The sequence below is a fragment of the Girardinichthys multiradiatus genome, chromosome 11 (genome assembly GCF_021462225.1).
Source record: "Girardinichthys multiradiatus isolate DD_20200921_A chromosome 11, DD_fGirMul_XY1, whole genome shotgun sequence".
Taxonomy (NCBI): domain Eukaryota; kingdom Metazoa; phylum Chordata; class Actinopteri; order Cyprinodontiformes; family Goodeidae; genus Girardinichthys; species Girardinichthys multiradiatus.
Window position 1 is genome coordinate 17,169,697 of NC_061804.1, and position 19,191 is coordinate 17,188,887.

The 19,191-nt window shown below is 41.2% G+C and overlaps 2 protein-coding genes across 2 annotated transcripts in view; one reads left to right on the top strand and one right to left on the bottom strand.

Annotated features, from left to right (window-relative positions):
- Positions 1-2,581, bottom strand: part of lars1b (leucyl-tRNA synthetase 1b) — a 30,593-nt gene extending 28,012 nt beyond the window's left edge. The window contains exons 1-2 of the mRNA XM_047379979.1: positions 2,424-2,581; positions 2,023-2,144 (exon numbers count right to left, since the gene is read on the bottom strand). Of these exons, the coding sequence (XP_047235935.1) occupies positions 2,023-2,144; positions 2,424-2,429 (128 nt within the window). The 5' untranslated portion in view covers positions 2,430-2,581. The remainder of the gene's footprint in view (positions 1-2,022; positions 2,145-2,423) is intronic.
- Positions 2,582-2,806: 225 nt separating this feature from the next.
- rbm27 (RNA binding motif protein 27) overlaps positions 2,807-19,191 on the top strand; it is a 31,311-nt gene continuing 14,926 nt past the window's right edge. Inside the window, exons 1-9 of the mRNA XM_047379822.1 lie at positions 2,807-2,989; positions 7,328-7,446; positions 10,022-10,149; positions 10,323-10,402; positions 11,224-11,426; positions 11,834-12,145; positions 12,632-12,859; positions 15,686-15,934; positions 16,302-16,448. Coding sequence (XP_047235778.1) covers positions 2,931-2,989; positions 7,328-7,446; positions 10,022-10,149; positions 10,323-10,402; positions 11,224-11,426; positions 11,834-12,145; positions 12,632-12,859; positions 15,686-15,934; positions 16,302-16,448 — 1,525 coding nt within the window. The 5' untranslated portion in view covers positions 2,807-2,930. The remainder of the gene's footprint in view (positions 2,990-7,327; positions 7,447-10,021; positions 10,150-10,322; positions 10,403-11,223; positions 11,427-11,833; positions 12,146-12,631; positions 12,860-15,685; positions 15,935-16,301; positions 16,449-19,191) is intronic.

Below are 19,191 nucleotides of genomic sequence, written 5' to 3' on the forward strand. Positions count from 1 at the left end.
AAACCAAATTCAAACCAAACTAATTAGGAAATTTAATTAACGAAACATGCAAAGACTGACATCAACTATCAAAGACCAGGAAAGAGACTAGTTAGCATATACAGATCATTTTTTGTTTGACACCAGATTATTGTTATTTTTAAATGATGAAAATATTCTACAATCACATATAGGACATTTCAGCTGAAGAAAGGGACTATTACAAAAAAATAAAAATAAACTGACATTTATTCTAAAATAAAAGGACAGGTCATCCCTTAAGGACTGTTAAAGTTTTCATAATATCTAAAGAAAAATACTAAACATTAAGCACATATTTTTGTGGTTTTGGGATAAACCTTTTTCACAGGTTTCAAAACAAATTGAAGAAAGTTTCACCTTTTGAAAACCTACAGCTATGTAAGTTTGAACATAAACATATGATCTTCGTATTATTTGAACTTATTTTTTAACTGCTCTTTGAAAATAAATCATGTGTTTTGACAAGTATTTTGAAAACGTTGCTGACATACCAATTTATTTATGTTTACTTATTCAATTATTCCCTGTGCGCAGATCTCAGAGGTTTTCTCTCACTTCCAGGGGGATCAAAGCAAAAATAATAACATATCAATCACAATAATCTAAATACGTGCAGAAAAATGTTCTGACATTTAGTGTTGAGTATAAAAACATGTGAAATCCGTATTTCTGGTCACGTCAACAGAAGATCTCCAAGGTGAACTACAGGGGTTGGACAATGAAACTGAAACACCTGTCATTTTAGTGTGGGAGGTTTCATGGCTAAATTGGACCAGCCTGGTAGCCAGTCTTCATTGATTGCACATTGCACCAGTAAGAGCAGAGTGTGAAGGTTCAATTAGCAGGGTAAGAGCACAGTTTTGCTCAAAATATTGAAATGCACACAACATTATGGGTGACATACCAGAGTTCAAAAGAGGATAAATTGTTGGTGCACGTCTTGCTGGCGCATCTGTGACCAAGACAGCAAGTCTTTGTGATGTATCAAGAGCCACGGTATCCAGGGTAATGTCAGCATACCACCAAGAAGGACGAACCACATCCAACAGGATTAACTGTGGACGCAAGAGGAAGCTGTCTGAAAGGGATATTCAGGTACTAACCTGGATTGTATCCAAAAAACATAAAACCACGGCTGACCAAATCACGGCAGAATTAAATGTGCACCTCAACTCTCCTGTTTCCACCAGAACTGTCCGTCAGGAGCTCCACAGGGTCAATATACACGGCCGGGCTGCTATAGCCAAACCTTTGGTCATTCATGCCAATGCCAAACGTCGGTTTCAATGGTGCAAGGAGCGCAAATCTTGGGCTGTGGACAATGTGAAACATGTATTGTTGTCTGATGAGTCCACCTTTACTGTTTTCCCCACATCTGGGAGAGTTATGGTGTGGAGAAGCCCCAAAGAAGCATACCACCCAGACTGTTGCATGCCCAGAGTGAAGCATGGGGGTGGATCAGTGATGGTTTGGGCTGTCATATCATGGCATTCCCTTGGCCCAATACTTGTGCTAGATGGGCGCGTCACTGCCAAGGACTACCAAACCATTCTTGAGGACCATGTGCATCCAATGGTTCAAACATTGTATCCTGAAGGCGGTGCCGTGTATCAGGATGACAATGCACCAATACACACAGCAAGACTGGTGAAAGATTGGTTTGATGAACATGAAAGTGAAGTTGAACATCTCCCATGACCTGCACAGTCACCAGATCTAAATATTATTGAGCCACTTTGGGGTGTTTTGGAGGAGCGAGTCAGGAAACGTTTTCCTCCACCAGTATCACGTAGTGACCTGGCTACTATCCTGCAAGAAGAATGGCTTAAAATCCCTCTGACCACTGTGCAGGACTTGTATATGTCATTCTCAAGATGAATTGATGCTGTATTGGTCGCAAAAGGAGGCCCTACACCATACTAATAAATTATTGTGGTTTAAACCAGGTGTTTCAGTTTCATTGTTCAACCCCTGTAAATGACAATGACAGCAGCTACTCACTTTGAGGTTTCTCCAACAGTTGACGGTGCGTCATTCTCAAACGCCTTCTCCTTCTCCCATTTCTCCTGGACTTCTAATTCAATCTTTCTCAAGTAATCCAACTTGGCTGTTCCTTTTCGTTCCTTGCATAAAATGTTAAGCAAGAATTTACTTTTAAAGAAATTTATCAAAGCGTTTCAAGTCACAGTAAACTGATGCCGATAATGTAATAGTTCACAAAAGGAAAGTGTTGTAAGTTTTGGTATATACGGACAGTCTTCTGCAGCTGGCTGTAGAGCGCATGCTAGCTAAAATAGCTTTTAGCTATAATAGGTTCACCCATAAAGATGGAAAGTGTATTAATTTATTCTATTGAAGCACAAACCACTTTGAAGTGCGGTAAACACATGCTTAGAACCTACCGTCATGTTGTTCAGATCTGACAGCAATGAGCTTTTCTGTTGTTTACAAGGAGACGAAATAAAAGAAATGTGCCAGCAAGAAGAGAAACCCACGCCACCGGCGTCTGGATGATGACACCTTCAATCGGCCTTCAGCTGCGCTTTCTGGGAAATGTAGTCCTCACGGCGTCTTCACTGTTTATATTGAAAGACATCTAGCTAACTAGTACTTTAATTTAAATATATAATGTTTTGTTAATAATACTTGTCTTATATAAATATGTGAATCGGCTTGTGTTAATATTTTGTCGTCATTTCAAATTGACGTTTTGGTGTATGATATTATAGCGTGCCCCGTCAGGCCTGCGTTACGACAGCTCGACTCGTGTTGCCATGCCGTAAAACAGTGCGTGCGATCTGCCAGGAGAGAAGACAGAAGGCCCTAAAGCTTACAAATGTATAGACGATGAAAGTGGGGTTTACGAAGCGCACTTTCTATTTATAGGCAGTATTAAAGTATTTTTCACGATGATGATAGAAAATGTGGAAGCCTTGAAGTCGTGGCTGGCAAAACTCCTGGAGCCGATGTGAGTATTGGATTGAAATGACATTTAGCTCGTATGCTACATTAGCTGGCGAGCCTGGCCAAAGCATCAATGGAGCCGAGCTGTAATCAGGCCTTTCGAGGAAGAGAGCAGCTGTAATCCTGCTCACTTAGCGCAGCAAATACACTAATAACGTGTCTCGGTTCTTGGGTTTTAAAGTTGGAGCACGAAGCGTAACTTTATGACGAGTCTGTAGGAGATTAGCCAGCTGTAAGGCGTACCATAACTTATTTTCTTCTACTTGTGGTTGCAATGAACACTGGCTGTAAATACGAGCTACAGTCCGCTTTAAGCTAGTAACTTCACTTTCTGAGTTACCATAGTTACAGTCTCTGGCGTTACGTGTTAATTTTCTCTACGTACGCAAACGTTATTAAAGATTTTTCAAACTAAATGAGTCACATTGCACTCCTGAGTAACTAGAGTTACACTGTTATTTTGTAAATCCCTGCGTTTCCAAACATTTTAAATGAAACGTCACCAAGAGCAATTAAAGAAAACTTGATGTATAGACGAGTCAGTGGTGATAAAAGTCATTAAACTGGGAATCAGAAACATTCATTCACTTTAACATTTAGTTTTATGGCGTGCCGATTGTTTGTTTTCAGGTTGTTAGCATCCTATTTTGTAAAGGAGAAAGAGTCTGTAAACATACAGTCTAGTGATCTGTATGCAGGATTTCACAAATTACGGATTTTTTTAAAAAGAGCGTGGAAGAAAACAACCTTGTGTTTATTTGGGTTTAATCAGGCTGATCAGCTGGCAAAACTAAATATTAGTAAACAGACAAGTTCTCTTTCTTTTCCCTCACCACAATGTCCGCGCCATTGTTCCTGAGCTTTAGCTAACAACTTTATCAGTTGTGGCCTCAAAAGGCAGTAAAAGTTCATCCAACTGGTCAAATACATTACATGCAGAAAGAGTTCGATTGTAAGAACAACTGCAATCATACAGCCTACTAAGTATTGCATGCAAGCAGCCATTCCCATTTGCAATGTTGCACACAAAACGTTGCGATGAAGATACTGTACTGCATACAGAAAGAGAACTTTCATCTGAAAACATGCAAATAGAGGAGAAAAAAATGTAATCTCATTCAACTTGGACTCTGAAGTCAGAAACACATGTACATTAATTTAGAATAATTACTATACTTAAATCTAAAACGAATCACATTTAACATTTGTATTTGGATGTCAAAAATGGCCCAAAAATCAACAAGGATGTGTTCGTTTTCTTTTAGAAATTGTTTTGATTTATTTGTAAGGATTATACATAGAAAATAACAGATAAAAACAATATGTTCTCCTTTATTTGTTTCTTGGCCTTCATGGAATCATGGGCAGTATTCAAAGATCTGTTTTGTATGTTGGCCAATAGTTATTGTTTGTATTTATTTGGATAGGTTTAACTGTTGGAAACAACTGTGAGTCAAGAGGCTTTGGCTCTGTTTGTACAAGTTGTGTAGGTGGAGTGTATTTTGGACCCTGCTTTTAAACCGTTTTAGAGTGTAAGCTTGTTGATGAAGTTTTATATCCAAATCTAAATTATCTCCACTTTGCCTCCCAACTTAAATATCTGGCTACTACAGTTAAAGCACTGTTTATTTCAAGAAATAATACAATCAAAAACCATGGCTAAAAATCTACATGTATTGCTAAATGTTTTACATGTCTGGCTGTGCATTAGTAAACAAGTAATGAAGAGTCAGTGTAATTTCAGAAAAGAGAAAAGATTGTTTTGGTCGAGCTACAGTACAGACCAAAGGTTTGGACACACCTTCTCATTCGAAGAGTTGTTTTTATTTTCATGACTATAAATATTGTTGCTTCACACTGAATGCATCAAAACTATGAATTAACACATGTGGAATTATATACTGAACAAAAAAGTGTGAAACAACTGAAAATATGTCTTATATTCTAGGTTCTTCAAAGTAGCCACCTTTTGCTTTGATTACTGCTCCACACACTCTTGGCATTCTGTTGATGAGCTTCAAGAGGTAGTCACCTGAAATGGTTTTCCAACAGTCTTGAAGGAGTTCCCAGAGATGCTTAGCCTTTGTTGGCCCTTTTGCCTTCACTCTGCGGTCCAGCTCACCCCAAACCATCACAATTGGGTTCAGGTCTGGTGACTGTGGAGGCCAGGTCATCTGGCACAGCAACCCATCACTCTCCTTCTTGGTCAAATAGCCCTTACACAGCCTGGAGGTGTGTTTGGGGTCATTGTCCTGTTGAAAAATAAATGATGATCCAACTAAACGCAAACTGGATGGAATAGCATGCTGCTGCAAGATGCTGTGGTATCCATGCTGGTTCAGTATGCCTTCAATTTTGAATAAATCCCCAACAGTGTCACCAGCAAAGCATCCCCACACCATCACACCTCCTCCTCCATGCTTCACAGTGGGAACCAGGCATGTAGAGTCCATCCGTTCACCTCTTCTGCGCTGCACAAAGACACGGTGGTTGGAAACAAAGATCTCAAACTTGGACTCATCAGACCAAAACACAGATTTCCACTGGTCTAATGTCCATTCCTTGTGTTTTTTAGCCCAAACAAATCTTTTCTGCTTGTTGCCTGTCCTGAGCAGTGGTTTCCTAGCAGCTATTTTACCATGAAGGCCTGATTCACACAGTCTCCTCTTAACAGTTGTTCTAGAGATGTGTCTGCTGCTAGAACTCTGTGTGGCATTGACCTGTTCTCTAATCTGAGCTGCTGCTAACCTGCGATTTCTGAGGCTGGTGACTCGGATGAACTTATCGTCCGCAGCAGAGGTGACTCTTGGTCTTCCTTTCCTGGGGCGGTCCTCATGTGAACCAGTTTCTTTGTAGCGCTTGATGGTTTTTACGACTGCACTTGGGGACACTTTCAAAGTTTTCGCAATTGTTCGGACTGACTAACCTTCATTTCTTAAAGTAATGATGTGCCACTCGTTTTTCTTTACTCAGCTGCTTTTTTCTTGCCATAATACAAATTCTAACAGTCTATTCAGTAGGACTATCAGCTGTGTACTGTATCCACCTCCTGCACAACACAACTGATGGTCCCAACCCCATTTATAAGGGTACGTTTTTGGACATACAAGGAATTTGTTTTGGCGTAGTCGGTGCAATACAGACTCAAATTAAACAGTATAAACACATCTACAATATAATATAAATATATGTGCACAGTTTTAATTGAGTGAGAGTAAATATAGAGCAGTATTGGGTGCGAGAGCAGTACAACAGTGCAGGTGATCAGTGTGCAATTATGGCAGTGCAAGTAAAGCAGGAGTCTAAGCTGAGCGTTAATGTAACGCATAGAGTTGCAGGTTACAGGTGTCCTGTCAGCAAAAAAGGGGGGTGTGGGGGAAAGGGAGAGTGTCAGGGTGGTTTCCGGGCTTTGTTAACCAGGCTGGTGGCAGATGGGAAAAAACTGTTCTTTTGGCGTGAGGTTTTGGTCCAGATGAACCGCAGCCTCCTGCCAGAGGGGAGAGTTTCAAAGAGTCTGTGACCGGGGTGGGAGGGATCAGCCAGAATCTTCCCTGCCCGCTTCAGGGTCCTGGAGGTGTACAGTTCCTGGAGCGACAGTAGACTGCAGCCAATCACCTTCTCAGCAGACCGAATGACACGCTGCAGCCTGCCCTTATCCTTGGCTGTAGCAGCGGCGTACCAGATGGTGATGGAGGAGGTGAGGATGGACTCAATGATGGCTGTGTAGAAGTGCACCATCATAGTCTTTGGCAGGTTGAATTTCTTCAGCTGCCGCAGGAAGAACATCCTCTGCTGGGCTTTCTTGATGAGGGAGCTGATGTTTGGCTCCCACTTGAGATCCTGGGAGATGATGGTTCCCAGGAAGTGGAAAGATTCCACAGTGTCAATTGTGGAGTCACAGAGGGTGATGGGGGCAGGTGGGGCTGGGATCTGCCTGAAGTCCACAACCACCTCCAATGTCTTTAGAGCGTTGAGCTCAAGGTTGTTCTGGCTGCACCAGTCCAACAGATGGTCTGAAATCCTACTTATTAAACCTGACAGGGCACACCTGTGAAGTGAAAACCATTTCCGGTGACTACCTCTTGAAGCTTATCAACTGAATGCCAAGAGTGTGCAGAGTAGTAATCAAAGCAAAAGGTTTGAAGAACCTAGAATATAAGACATATTTTCAGTTGTTTCACACTTTTTTGTTCAGTATATAACTCCACATGTTCTAATTCATAGTTTTGATGCCTTCAGTGTGAAGCTACAATATTCATAGTCATGAAAATAAAGACAACTCTTTGAATGAGAAGGTGTGTCTGTACTGTATGTCTAAATATACATTCCTTTTGACTTGCAGATGTGATGCCGATCCCGCTGCATTGGCCAACTATGTGGTGGCTCTTGTGAAGAAAGACAAACCAGAGAAGGAGCTGAAAGCGCTTTGTGCTGACCAGCTTGATGTCTTCCTACAAAAGGGTAAGAACTTTACATAAACTTTCTTTTTAGCTAGTTACATAAAGTGAAAACTGCTTTTCCTGTTAAAAGTGTGTTCCTCTCTGTCATTTTATTCTTGTTGCACTTCTGATTGTCCCCTGCCTTGTCATGGTGGAAGATAATTAGAGATGTTATTGTTTAAAAATACTGGCTGAGTTAATAATGCACCAAGCAGTTACTACCTGATGCCAGTTTCCATAGTTTTGATTTAAAATGTATTTTTCTAGAGATTTTTGTTTAGCACTATGTTGATGTTATTAACAGTTGACAGACAGGAAATGGGCAGAGAGAGAAAGGGGGAAGACATGCAGCAGAGGGCTCTAAAGGTCGGGAATCGAACCCACGATGGCTGCAATGTATTTTAGAAATAGGTATCTTTGTAGAGTTTTTGATAAATTGGTTAATTCAGAAAGTAATATCAAGTGTATTTATGCTGAAAACAGAAATAAATCATGCAAAATTAGTATCTGACAAGATTCAGGTTTTCTCAAGTGTTGAATTGGTTACATTTATCAAACACAGCATTGTTTCAGATTATCTCCACACTCACTAGTTTTAGGCCTAGTAACAAATGATAGAAATAATGTGTATCAGCGAGGTATAGTCAAATTTAACCAATCTAAGAGTGGGAGAAATTTGCATGTTTCAAAATGGCATGTAATTGATCCACAGCATTTCTAAGCAGGGAGTTGTCTTGTCTCTCTTGTGACAACTAGAGGGAGTGCTAAATCATTCAACAGTACAGTTGATGGCACCATTTTTTGTTGTTGCGTTACTCACATGTAATAAAGGCGTGTGATGCAAACATATCCCTGTGATTATTTTCAGAAAACATGTTTACTGATTTATGGTACTTTTTGTTTTGACATCAACTACCATACAAGCAAGTACTGCACCTAAAATGGTGAAAACCAAATCATCTATTAGAGTAGATTGGTTGTTTTTTTTTATTCTGTTCTCCAATGTTTGCACAATTATTAGGCAAGAGAGTATTTTGACCATATCATCATTTTTATGCATATTTTCCAACTCCAAGCTGGATAAGCTTTGATGTTCAGTGGATTTAAGCATATCAGGTGATGTGTATTTGTGTAATGAGGGAGGGTGTGGCCTAAGGAGATCAACACCCTATATCAAGGTGGTCATACTTTTTAGGCTGCCTCTTTTCTTTTGGCAAAATTGGCAAAAAAGAGATTTGATTAAATTACCAAAAGTCTCCCAGAGGAATGCAGCACTCTTGACATTGCTAAGATATTGAAATGTCAAACATTTGGTTGCAAATAGTCAACAGGCTGGCAAGAAACGTATTGAGAAAAAAAAAAAAAAGACTCAAAATAACTACCAAGGATTTGAGAAGAATCAGTCTGCAATTTTCAAGAAGACAATGATTTATATGCAGGACATGCTCCATCACAACTACTCCTCTGCGTGGCTAGCCTGTAAAGGCGTTAAAGATGGAAAAACCTATGACATGTCCCCCTTCCTCACCCGACCTGAACCCAGTTGAACTCAACTTGTAGGCAGCTCTTAAATGGGAACTTTAGTCTTCCTCTCTGAACAGTGTCTGTGAGGTTGCTGCACGAAACGTTGGCCGTCAACAGATTTAGAAACTGACAGGCTCCATTAATAGAAGGTTTATCATTGTTATTGCAAAGGTTGGCTATTTTGTTCATAGTTTTTTTTTTTTTTTTTTTTATGTCAGAAATGTTTATTTGAAAGTTTCTCGTTTATAATTCTCATTTAAATAAATGAAAATGAAGTGAGATGGGAGAATGTGTTTTTCATTTAGTTGCGTAATAATTCTGCATAATAATAGTCGCCCAATAATTGTGCACTTAAAGATGTTATCCTAAGAAAGCTAAAACCTCACTTTTACTTTCTTAAACATTCCTGTTCGACGTTTATTAACATTTTGGATTAACCGAGAGCACTAGAGTTGGTGATTAATAAAAAGAATCCTCAAAAATAAGAATTGCTTATTATGCACACGGTGAGTTAAGCCATTCATCCAGTTGTTGAGCTGCTGGTCATCTTCTACACGGCCATTATTCAGTCTGTACTGTGTTTGTCAATCTCAGTGTGGTTTGGCTCATCCACAAAACAGGACAGGTCCAGAGTGTAACGAACAGTTAGGTCTGCGGAAGGATCATCAGGTCGCTGACCTTCCATTCATCCAGAATTTTTTTTTACAGGTCTAGGGTCAGGAAGAGGGCAGCTAACATTTCTGCAGACCCCACACATCCAGGACACAAACTGTAGACTTTTCCCTTCAGGTTGACGCTACAGAGCAATATTTGCTAAAACAAGCTGCCACAAAGACAGTTTCTTTCTCCTCCAGTGCATATATTTAATGTTTTTACATATACAAATTTTTTTATTGTTATATGATATTGTGATGTATTGTGTTATACAATACTATACTGTGCTTATTATTTCAGAAGAAAGAATTATAGAAAATATAGAAGAAAAGTGATTTATAATAAGACTGCAGTAATAAAACTGACCACACATCTAATAAAATGAAGACATGTTCACAACTTTAATTTTGCTTTTTCAGAAACCGTAGGATTTGTAGATAAACTTTTTGAGTCGTTGACAACAAAGAACTACCTGGGTAACCCTGCTGCTAAGGAGGCTCCAAAAGAGGAGGTTAAACCACCTGCAACCAAGGCTGATGTTGTTGAGGTAAGAACAGTGGACAAGGACACCTTTCCTAAACAAGTAAAGCATCTTTGAAGTTTCATAACGAAAAGAGCCCATGAGTTTTCTTTTGTAAGACTGACATCAAAACATTCATGTTTAAAATGTTTGTCTTTTGAAATGTCTTTCTGTGTAACATAATCACTGTTTCCCTTAAGGCTGAAACTCCAGAGGAGGAGAGAGAAAACAGACGCAGGAGGAGTCCCCTGAGAAACCGCTCTGACTTCAACGAATCCAGGCAAGGCCAAGGCTTTAAATGTGTTCTTAACATGTTGCTATATGAAGCTTGATGAAGGTTGAGGGGTCTTTTAACCTGTCCTTTAGCTGCGACACAACATGTTATAGATGATGGGATACTACAAATCATTTGTGCATTAATTAAAAATAGCAGTTTGTCTTTACAAAATGCCCAAAGTTATGACTTATGTGCAGTATAAAAATTATAGTTGCATTTCTTTCATTTATTGTTTTTCTTTTCAAGAGAATACACAGTGTGATCTTTTTTCTATTTAAAAGTATCCCTCAGTGAGATGCAGCAAGTCCTGCATTTCCATGTGCAAAAGTGGGATCACACTTCTCAGCTTCCCTGGGAAAGCTTACTCTGGGGTCTCGGAGATAAAATCTCTGGCTGATAGTTGCACCTAGGATCCAGGAGGAGCAATGTAGCTTTCATCCTGGTTGTGGAACATTGGATTAGATCTTTACCCACGGGGAAGTTGCTGAGGGGGTCATGGGAATATTCCATGTGTTTTGTAGATCTGGAGAAGACCCATGATCATGTTTGGAGAGGGGTGTTGGGATTATTGGATATCTGGGTGGCATTTATGGGGCCATCTGATCCTTGTATGCCCAGAGCAAGAGCTGTGTCTGCCTTCTCTGCACAGCGTCGAGCCAGTTCCCAGTGCGCCTTGGACTCCGCACTGGGAACAGGTTTGATAAAGGGATTAAGACCCACATTTGTCTGTCCTGTTGAAAACTTACTTGGCTGACTGTTGTATTTAAAGCAGGCAGGCAGATAAGTTATTCAAATGCGTTCCCTCTAAATTATGAACTCTGCAGGAGCCGTGACGATAGGAGGCGGGACGAGCGCAAGCGCCGTGACTTCGAGAGGCACGGGAAAGGCGGCGACGCCCACCGCGATCGAGAGCGCCACGAGAGACGCAGAGGCAGCCCCCGCGGGAGGAGCTACAGCCGGAGCCGCAGCAGGAGCAGAAGTGGCAGCCGCGGAAAGAGCCGGGATAGAGAGCACAGAGGAGGCAGAGGTGAGAGAGTGTTCCCACTCAAGCAGTAATAAAAGCACAGGGGACCAGACCCAGGTGTGCAGGAGCTCTTTAACTGTGCATTAGTAATTTAGAGGAGCTGCCAGGAACATCCTGGACCTGAGCTGACTTGCATTGTTTAGAGAAGTGAAGCACTGAATGTAGCAGGTTGTGTTGTTTTTAGTTAGATTGTTGAAAGTTAACAGGACCATGTGGACAGCTTTGCAGTCACATCATTGGAGATTCAACAACATGGGTTGGAATTGGATTTATTACCCACAAGGTTAATCTGTGTATTGAGAGAAGTTGCTTTTTTTTTTTTTTTTTTAAATGCCGCTTTAAATTCTTAAATCTTTGATTATGTTTATCGCAATGATTTTTCAAAGGTCTCTGCTTCTTGTTTTTAACAGAATTCAAGCCAAAGTTTGAGGTGGAAAGGAAGGACACGGACGGATACAACGCTTCCGCCACATCCAGCTCCCAGCATCAGCACCCACCGCCTCTCCTGCCCCTGCCTAACCCTCCGCACCCCTTCTCCTCTACTTCCTCATCCGCCGGGGTCTCAGGAGCTGGAGGGGTTCCTGTAGTGACACCGGCTCACCTGCCTGACAGCACCACAGACAGCTGGTCGAGCTACTACAGCGCTCCGAGGCCAGAAAGCGTTGGCAAGCCCTTCAGCGGCAAGAATACTCAGCTCAAGCAGCGATGCAGGGATTATGATGGTAGGAGCTTGGCTTATGTTTTTGTAAAAAGAGGGAAAACTGTGGAGCTTTTTCAAATGCGTGAACCATGCAACACGGTTAATGTGTAGTTGTTGTTTCGTTTTCCCTCAAGGGTTCAGGCCATGGTGAGCCTCTTAACTAATGACCACTGTTTAGATCTCTGTCCTTTGTCCCTAGTGAAAGGTAGCAGTGTACTAGGCCTTCTCTGCACAGACACAAGAGAGTTTAAACTTAACCCACCGTCCCCGAGGCACACTGCTGTCACAGTGCTTCAAAAGAGCCACTGGAGACCCAGTGTTTTAATGAGGCTGTGGGGTAAACGGAAACTGGATGTTTTAAACGTGGATATTTATCTTTGTCCGTATCATCTATTTATTTCATTTCCTTTTCGATATGTGTAATATTGATTTCAATGACTGAATATAACCTGTTAGGTTCAGCTTATTGCCTGTTAGTTAAGGGTTTTTGTGTCTTTTGCTCAAACAGAAAAAGGCTTCTGCGTCCGTGGCGACCTTTGTCCCTTCGACCACGGCAATGACCCTCTCATCGTCGACGATGTCACCCTTCCTAATATGATTCCTTTCCCGCCCCCGCCTGTCATGCCTCCTGCCCGCTTGCCCATGCCCCCGATCACTGAGCCGCCCCCTTCACTCAGGTTGCCAGCAATGCCCCCTTACACCCAGCCACCGCCACCGGGTGTCTTCCCAATGACAGGTGAGTTTTAATTACTTTCTTTGTATAAAGGGTGCAGTGTGTTTAATTTTTCTCTGGCCTGAACAATGACACAAATATTTTCAGCACGGCAATTGTTTGTCTCCTCTTTTATACATTTTTACAATTATTCATTTAGATTTTTCATTATGAGCACATCATACGGCTTTTTAAACGGGGCTACTTCTTGAAGACATGGTTGCTTTGAATTAGTTGTTCCTGCTACCCTGGTATAAAAATGCATCCTGGCTAAGTAGGATATAGTAGTAGTGATATAGTAGTAGTAAGTAGAAGAGGCTATCAATGACCATTGACACCTGATGTTAAACTCATCACTCTTACCAGCTTTGTATGCAAATAAACACGTAGTCCCATCTCAGTGTGTGTGGTCAGCTGAGCAACCAAGCATGAAAAGGTCTGCTGATGTTTTTGTAACATCTCAGACACATTCGGTCACTTGATGTAGGATATTATTCTAGGACTTCTACTCAGCTTGAAGAAGTCTGGAAATGTCCAGAATGTGCTGTTTGTATTTTCCAGGTTAGGATAGTTATTTAAAAAAACAAAAACAACAAATCTTAGTATTTCTAGGCTTTGTTTCCTATCCCATTGCCTTCCTTCCTTCCTTCTTTCCTTCCTTCCTTCCTTCCTTCTTTTTGCCATAATTGTTTTTTGTCCTTCCTTTGTCCATTTCATATATTGTTCCTTCTGTCCTTCCTTGCTTATGTTTGTTACTTTCTTTTTACTTTAAGTCCTTCCATTCTTCCTACCGTTTTTTTCTTTGCTATATCTCCCTTTCTACCTTGGCTTTCTGTCCTCTTTCCTTTTCTTTCATTATTTGTGCCCTTTCTTCCTTGTCTTTACTTCTTTCTTTCTTTCCTTCCTCCTTGAGTACTTGTCCTGCTTTTTGCCTTCAATGCCTCCTTCTTCCTTCCTTCCTTGTTTGCTTCCTTCCTTGCTTGCTTCCTTCCTTCCTTCCTTGCTTGTGATTTTGAATCACATCTTATGCTCTGTCAGTTTCAGCATCATGATGACCTAAACATGCAAACATATTTTTAGGTGGTAAATTTGTCATTAAAACATTTCAGCATACTACCGGCTTCATATTACAGGTCCTTCTCAAAATATTAGCATATTGTGATAAAGTTCATTATTTTCCATAATGTAATGATGAAAATTTAACATTCATATATTTTAGATTCATTGCACACTAACTGAAATATTTCAGGTCTTTTATTGTCTTAATACGGATGATTTTGGCATACAGCTCATGAAAACCCAAAATTCCTATCTCACAAAATTAGCATATTATTAAAAGGGTCTCTAAACGAGCTATGAACCTAATCATCTGAATCAACGAGTTAACTCTAAACACCTGCAAAAGATTCCTGAGGCCTTTAAAACTCCCAGCCTGGTTCATCACTCAAAACCCCAATCATGGGTAAGACTGCTGACCTGACTGCTGTCCAGAAGGCCACTATTGACACCCTCAAGCAAGAGGGTAAGACACAGAAAGACATTTCTGAACGAATAGGCTGTTCCCAGAGTGCTGTATCAAGGCACCTCAGTGGGAAGTCTGTGGGAAGGAAAAAGTGTGGCAGAAAACGCTGCACAACGAGAAGAGGTGACCGGACCCTGAGGAAGATTGTGGAGAAGGGCCGATTCCAGACCTTAGGGGACCTGCGGAAGCAGTGGACTGAGTCTGGAGTAGAAACATCCAGAGCCACCGTGCACAGGCGTGTGCAGGAAATGGGCTACAGGTGCCGCATTCCCCAGGTCAAGCCACTTTTGAACCAGAAACAGCGGCAGAAGTGCCTGACCTGGGCTACAGAGAAGCAGCACTGGACTGTTGCTCAGTGGTCCAAAGTACTTTTTTCGGATGAAAGCAAATTCTGCATGTCATTCGGAAATCAAGGTGCCAGAGTCCGGAGGAAGACTGGGGAGAAGGAAATGCCAAAATACCAGAAGTCCAGTGTCAAGTACCCACAGTCAGTGATGGTCTGGGGTGCCGTGTCAGCTGCTGGTGTTGGTTCACTGTGTTTTATCAAGGGCAGCGTCAATGCAGCTAGCTATCAGGAGATTTTGGAGCACTTCATGCTTCCATCTGCTGAAAAGCTTTATGGAGATGAAGATTTCATTTTTCAGCACGACCTGGCACCTGCTCACAGTGCCAAAACCACTGGTAAATGGTTTACTGACCATGGTATCACTGTGCTCAATTGGCCTGCCAACTCTCCTGACCTGAACCCCATAGAGAATCTGTGGGATATTGTGAAGAGAACGTTGAGAGACTCAAGACCCAACACTCTGGATGAGCTAAAGGCTGCTATCGAAGCATCCTGGGCCTCCATAAGACCTCAGCAGTGCCACAGGCTGATTGCCTCCATGCCACGCTGCATTAAAGCAGTCATTTCTGCCAAAGGATTCCCGACCAAGTATTGAATGCATAACAGTACATGATTATTTGAAGGTTGACGTTTTTTGTATTAAAAACACTTTTCTTTTATTGGTCGGATGAAATATGCTAATTTTGTGAGATAGGAATTTTGGGTTTTCATGAGCTGTATGCCAAAATCATCCGTATTAAGACAATAAAAGACCTGAAATATTTCAGTTAGTGTGCAATGAATCTAAAATATATGAATGTTAAATTTTCATCATTACATTATGGAAAATAATGAACTTTATCACAATATGCTAATATTTTGAGAAGGACCTGTAAGGCAATTTGTGTTGAATGAATGAATTTTTCCATGTAGAAAACAGCTTCACACGCTATCATACATACAATTCATCTGAGACATTAGCTTGGGCTTTTTTTTCCTCCAGGACCCCCACTAATAGCTACCAGTGGCATTGATACGCCCAACCATCAATCTACAATCACTTCTTCTCCTCCAATTGGACCACCTGGAGTGGGGCTTCCACCTACTCTTCCTCCTCCACCTCCTCTTCAGCCTCCTTCCTCATCCTCATCTGTGTCTCTACGGCCCCAATATGTCCCGTCTGAATGTAAGCAGAAATGCTTTTCCTATTCAGATTGGGACTCTGTGGCTTTTTCTTTTCGTTTTCCTTATGGTAATTTTTCTGTTGATTCAAAAGATTTTATTGCTGACTAAAACATTTATCAACTTGTGAATGAAGGTATCTGCATGTTTCTTGAGTGTTGCAGTAACCATTGTAGACCATAGGGTGGTGCTGTTTATTAACCTGAAATAAGTATGTCTTTTCAACTCCGCTACATTAATAAGCTGCGGCTCATGCTAATAAGTTAATTTTCTCTGATTTTATATGTAGATTATACTTTTAAAATCTGGGCATATATGGACTGTTCTTCTTTTTTAAATGAGAATTTTAGTCGTATGTATTTTGTTTAAGGTTTTAGTAAGCAAAACATTTTAATCTCATTTAGTTCATGTTGTAAACTTGTGTTTTACTCTTTCAGATAATTATGATCCAGAAGGCTACAACCCAGAATCTCCAGGCCTGACTGTTGCAGGTTGTAATTCTTATCGCCAGTTTATTCCCCGAGTCCAGACCCAACGGTCCAACCTCATTGGTCTCACCTCTGGTGAAGGACAAGGATCCAGAGGTAACAACTATTTCTTTTTTCCTCCAGGAAATATTAGTTGGCAGATGTGGACAGATGGACAATTTTCTTAGCAAGCCTGGTAAAAATGTGTAAAAAGATTCAAAAGAAAAGCATCTACAGGTCCTTCTCAAAATATTAGCATATTGTGATAAAGTTCATTATTTTCCATAATGTCATGATGAAAATTTAACATTCATATATTTTAGATTCATTGCACACTAACTGAAATATTTCAGGTCTTTTATTGTCTTAATACGGATGATTTTGGCATACAGCTCATGAAAACCCAAAATTCCTATCTCACAAAATTAGCATATCATTAAAAGGGTCTCTAAACGAGCTATGAACCTAATCATCTGAATCAACGAGTTAACTCTAAACACCTGCAAAAGATTCCTGAGGCCTTTAAAACTCCCAGCCTGGTTCATCACTCAAAACCCCAATCATGGGTAAGACTGCCGACCTGACTGCTGTCCAGAAGGCCACTATTGACACCCTCAAGCAAGAGGGTAAGACACAGAAAGAAATTTCTGAACGAATAGGCTGTTCCCAGAGTGCTGTATCAAGGCACCTCAGTGGGAAGTCTGTGGGAAGGAAAAAGTGTGGCAGAAAACGCTGCACAACGAGAAGAGGTGACCGGACCCTGAGGAAGATTGTGGAGAAGGGCCGATTCCAGACCTTGGGGGACCTGCGGAAGCAGTGGACTGAGTCTGGAGTAGAAACATCCAGAGCCACCGTGCACAGGCGTGTGCAGGAAATGGGCTACAGGTGCCGCATTCCCCAGGTCAAGCCACTTTTGAACCAGAAACAGCGGCAGAAGCGCCTGACCTGGGCTACAGAGAAGCAGCACTGGACTGTTACTCAGTGGTCCAAAGTACTTTTTTCAGATGAAAGCAAATTCTGCATGTCATTCGGAAATCAAGGTGCCAGAGTCTGGAGGAAGACTGGGGAGAAGGAAATGCCAAAATGCCAGAAGTCCAGTGTCAAGTACCCACAGTCAGTGATGGTCTGGGGTGCCGTGTCAGCTGCTGGTGTTGGTCCACTGTGTTTTATCAAGGGCAGGGTCAATGCAGCTAGCTACCAGGAGATTTTGGAGCACTTCATGCTTCCATCTGCTGAAGATGGAGATGAAGATTTCATTTTTCAGCACGACCTGGCACCTGCTCACAGTGCCAAAACCACTGGTAAATGGTTTACTGACCATGGTATCACTGTGCTCAATTGGCCTGCCAACTCTCCTGACCTGAACCCCATAGAGAATCTGTGGGATATTGTGAAGAGAACGTTGAGAGACTGAAGACCCAACACTCTGGATGAGCTAAAGGCCGCTATCGAAGCATCCTGGGCCTCCATAAGACCTCAGCAGTGCCACAGGCTGATTGCCTCCATGCCACGCCGCATTGAAGCAGTCATTTCTGCAAAAGGATTCCCGACCAAGTATTGAGTGCATAACTGTACATGATTATTTGAAGGTTGACGTTTTTTGTATTAAAAACACTTCTTTTATTGGTCGGATGAAATATGCTAATTTTGTGAGATAGGAATTTTGGGTTTTCATGAGCTGTATGCCAAAATCATCTGTATTAAGACAATAAAAGACCTGAAATATTTCAGTTAGTGTGCAATGAATCTAAAATATATGAATGTTAAATTTTCATCATGACATTATGGAAAATAAGGAACTTTATCACAATATGCTAATATTTTGAGAAGGACCTGTATTACTCAAAAACCTACCTTTTCAATCATTTCATCATTCGATGGAAATTCTTTTATTTTTTTTATTTTACAAAATCAACAATGGCACAATTGTTTGGTACCCTTGAGAACACCTTTTAAAATAAATGTAACTGAAGCATTTTTTTAAATTGATCAGATATTCTGGGAACTTTAAAATAGTTCGACGACCCCCTGTTTCCCTGTGGTCTAAATGTGTTCAAGTGGGTCTGGTGTGAAACAAAGGATGCATATATGGAAAAGCACCTTATGCCCAGTGTTTGGTATGGTAGAGGCTCTGTGAGGCTGTGGGCCTGTTTATTATCCAAAGGGTCATACTTGGTTCGAGGTTGGTACACTGGGTCTTTCATTAAGATAGTGGTCTAAAACAGATGACCTAGTCTACAAAAAAAATCAAGCTTATTCCATGGCCTCCTATATACAGTGGTTGGACAATGAAACTGAAACACCTGGTTTTGGACCACAATAATTTATTAGTATGGTGTAGGGCCTCCTTTTGCGGCCAATACAGCGTCAATTCGTCTTGGGAATGACATATACAAGTCCTGCACAGTGGTCAGAGGGATTTTAAGCCATTCTTCTTGCAGGATAGTGGCCCGGTCACTACGTGATACTGGTGGAGGAAAACGTTTCCTGACTCGCTCCTCCAAAACACCCCAAAGTGGCTCAATAATATTTAGATCTGGTGACTTTGCAGGTCATGGGAGATGTTCAACTTCACTTTCATGTTCATCAAACCAATCTTTCACCAGTCTTGCTGTGTGTATTAGTGCATTGTCATCCTGATACTGGGTGGTACGCTTCTTTGGGGCTTCTCCACACTGTAACTCTCCCGGATGTGGGGAAAACAGTAAAGGTGGACTCATCAGAGAACAATACATGTTTCACATTGTCCACAGCACAAGATTTGTGCTCCTTGCACCATTGAAATCGACGTTTGGCATTGGCTTGAGTGACCAAAGGTTTGGCTATAGCATCCCGGCCGTGTATATTGACCTTGTGGAGC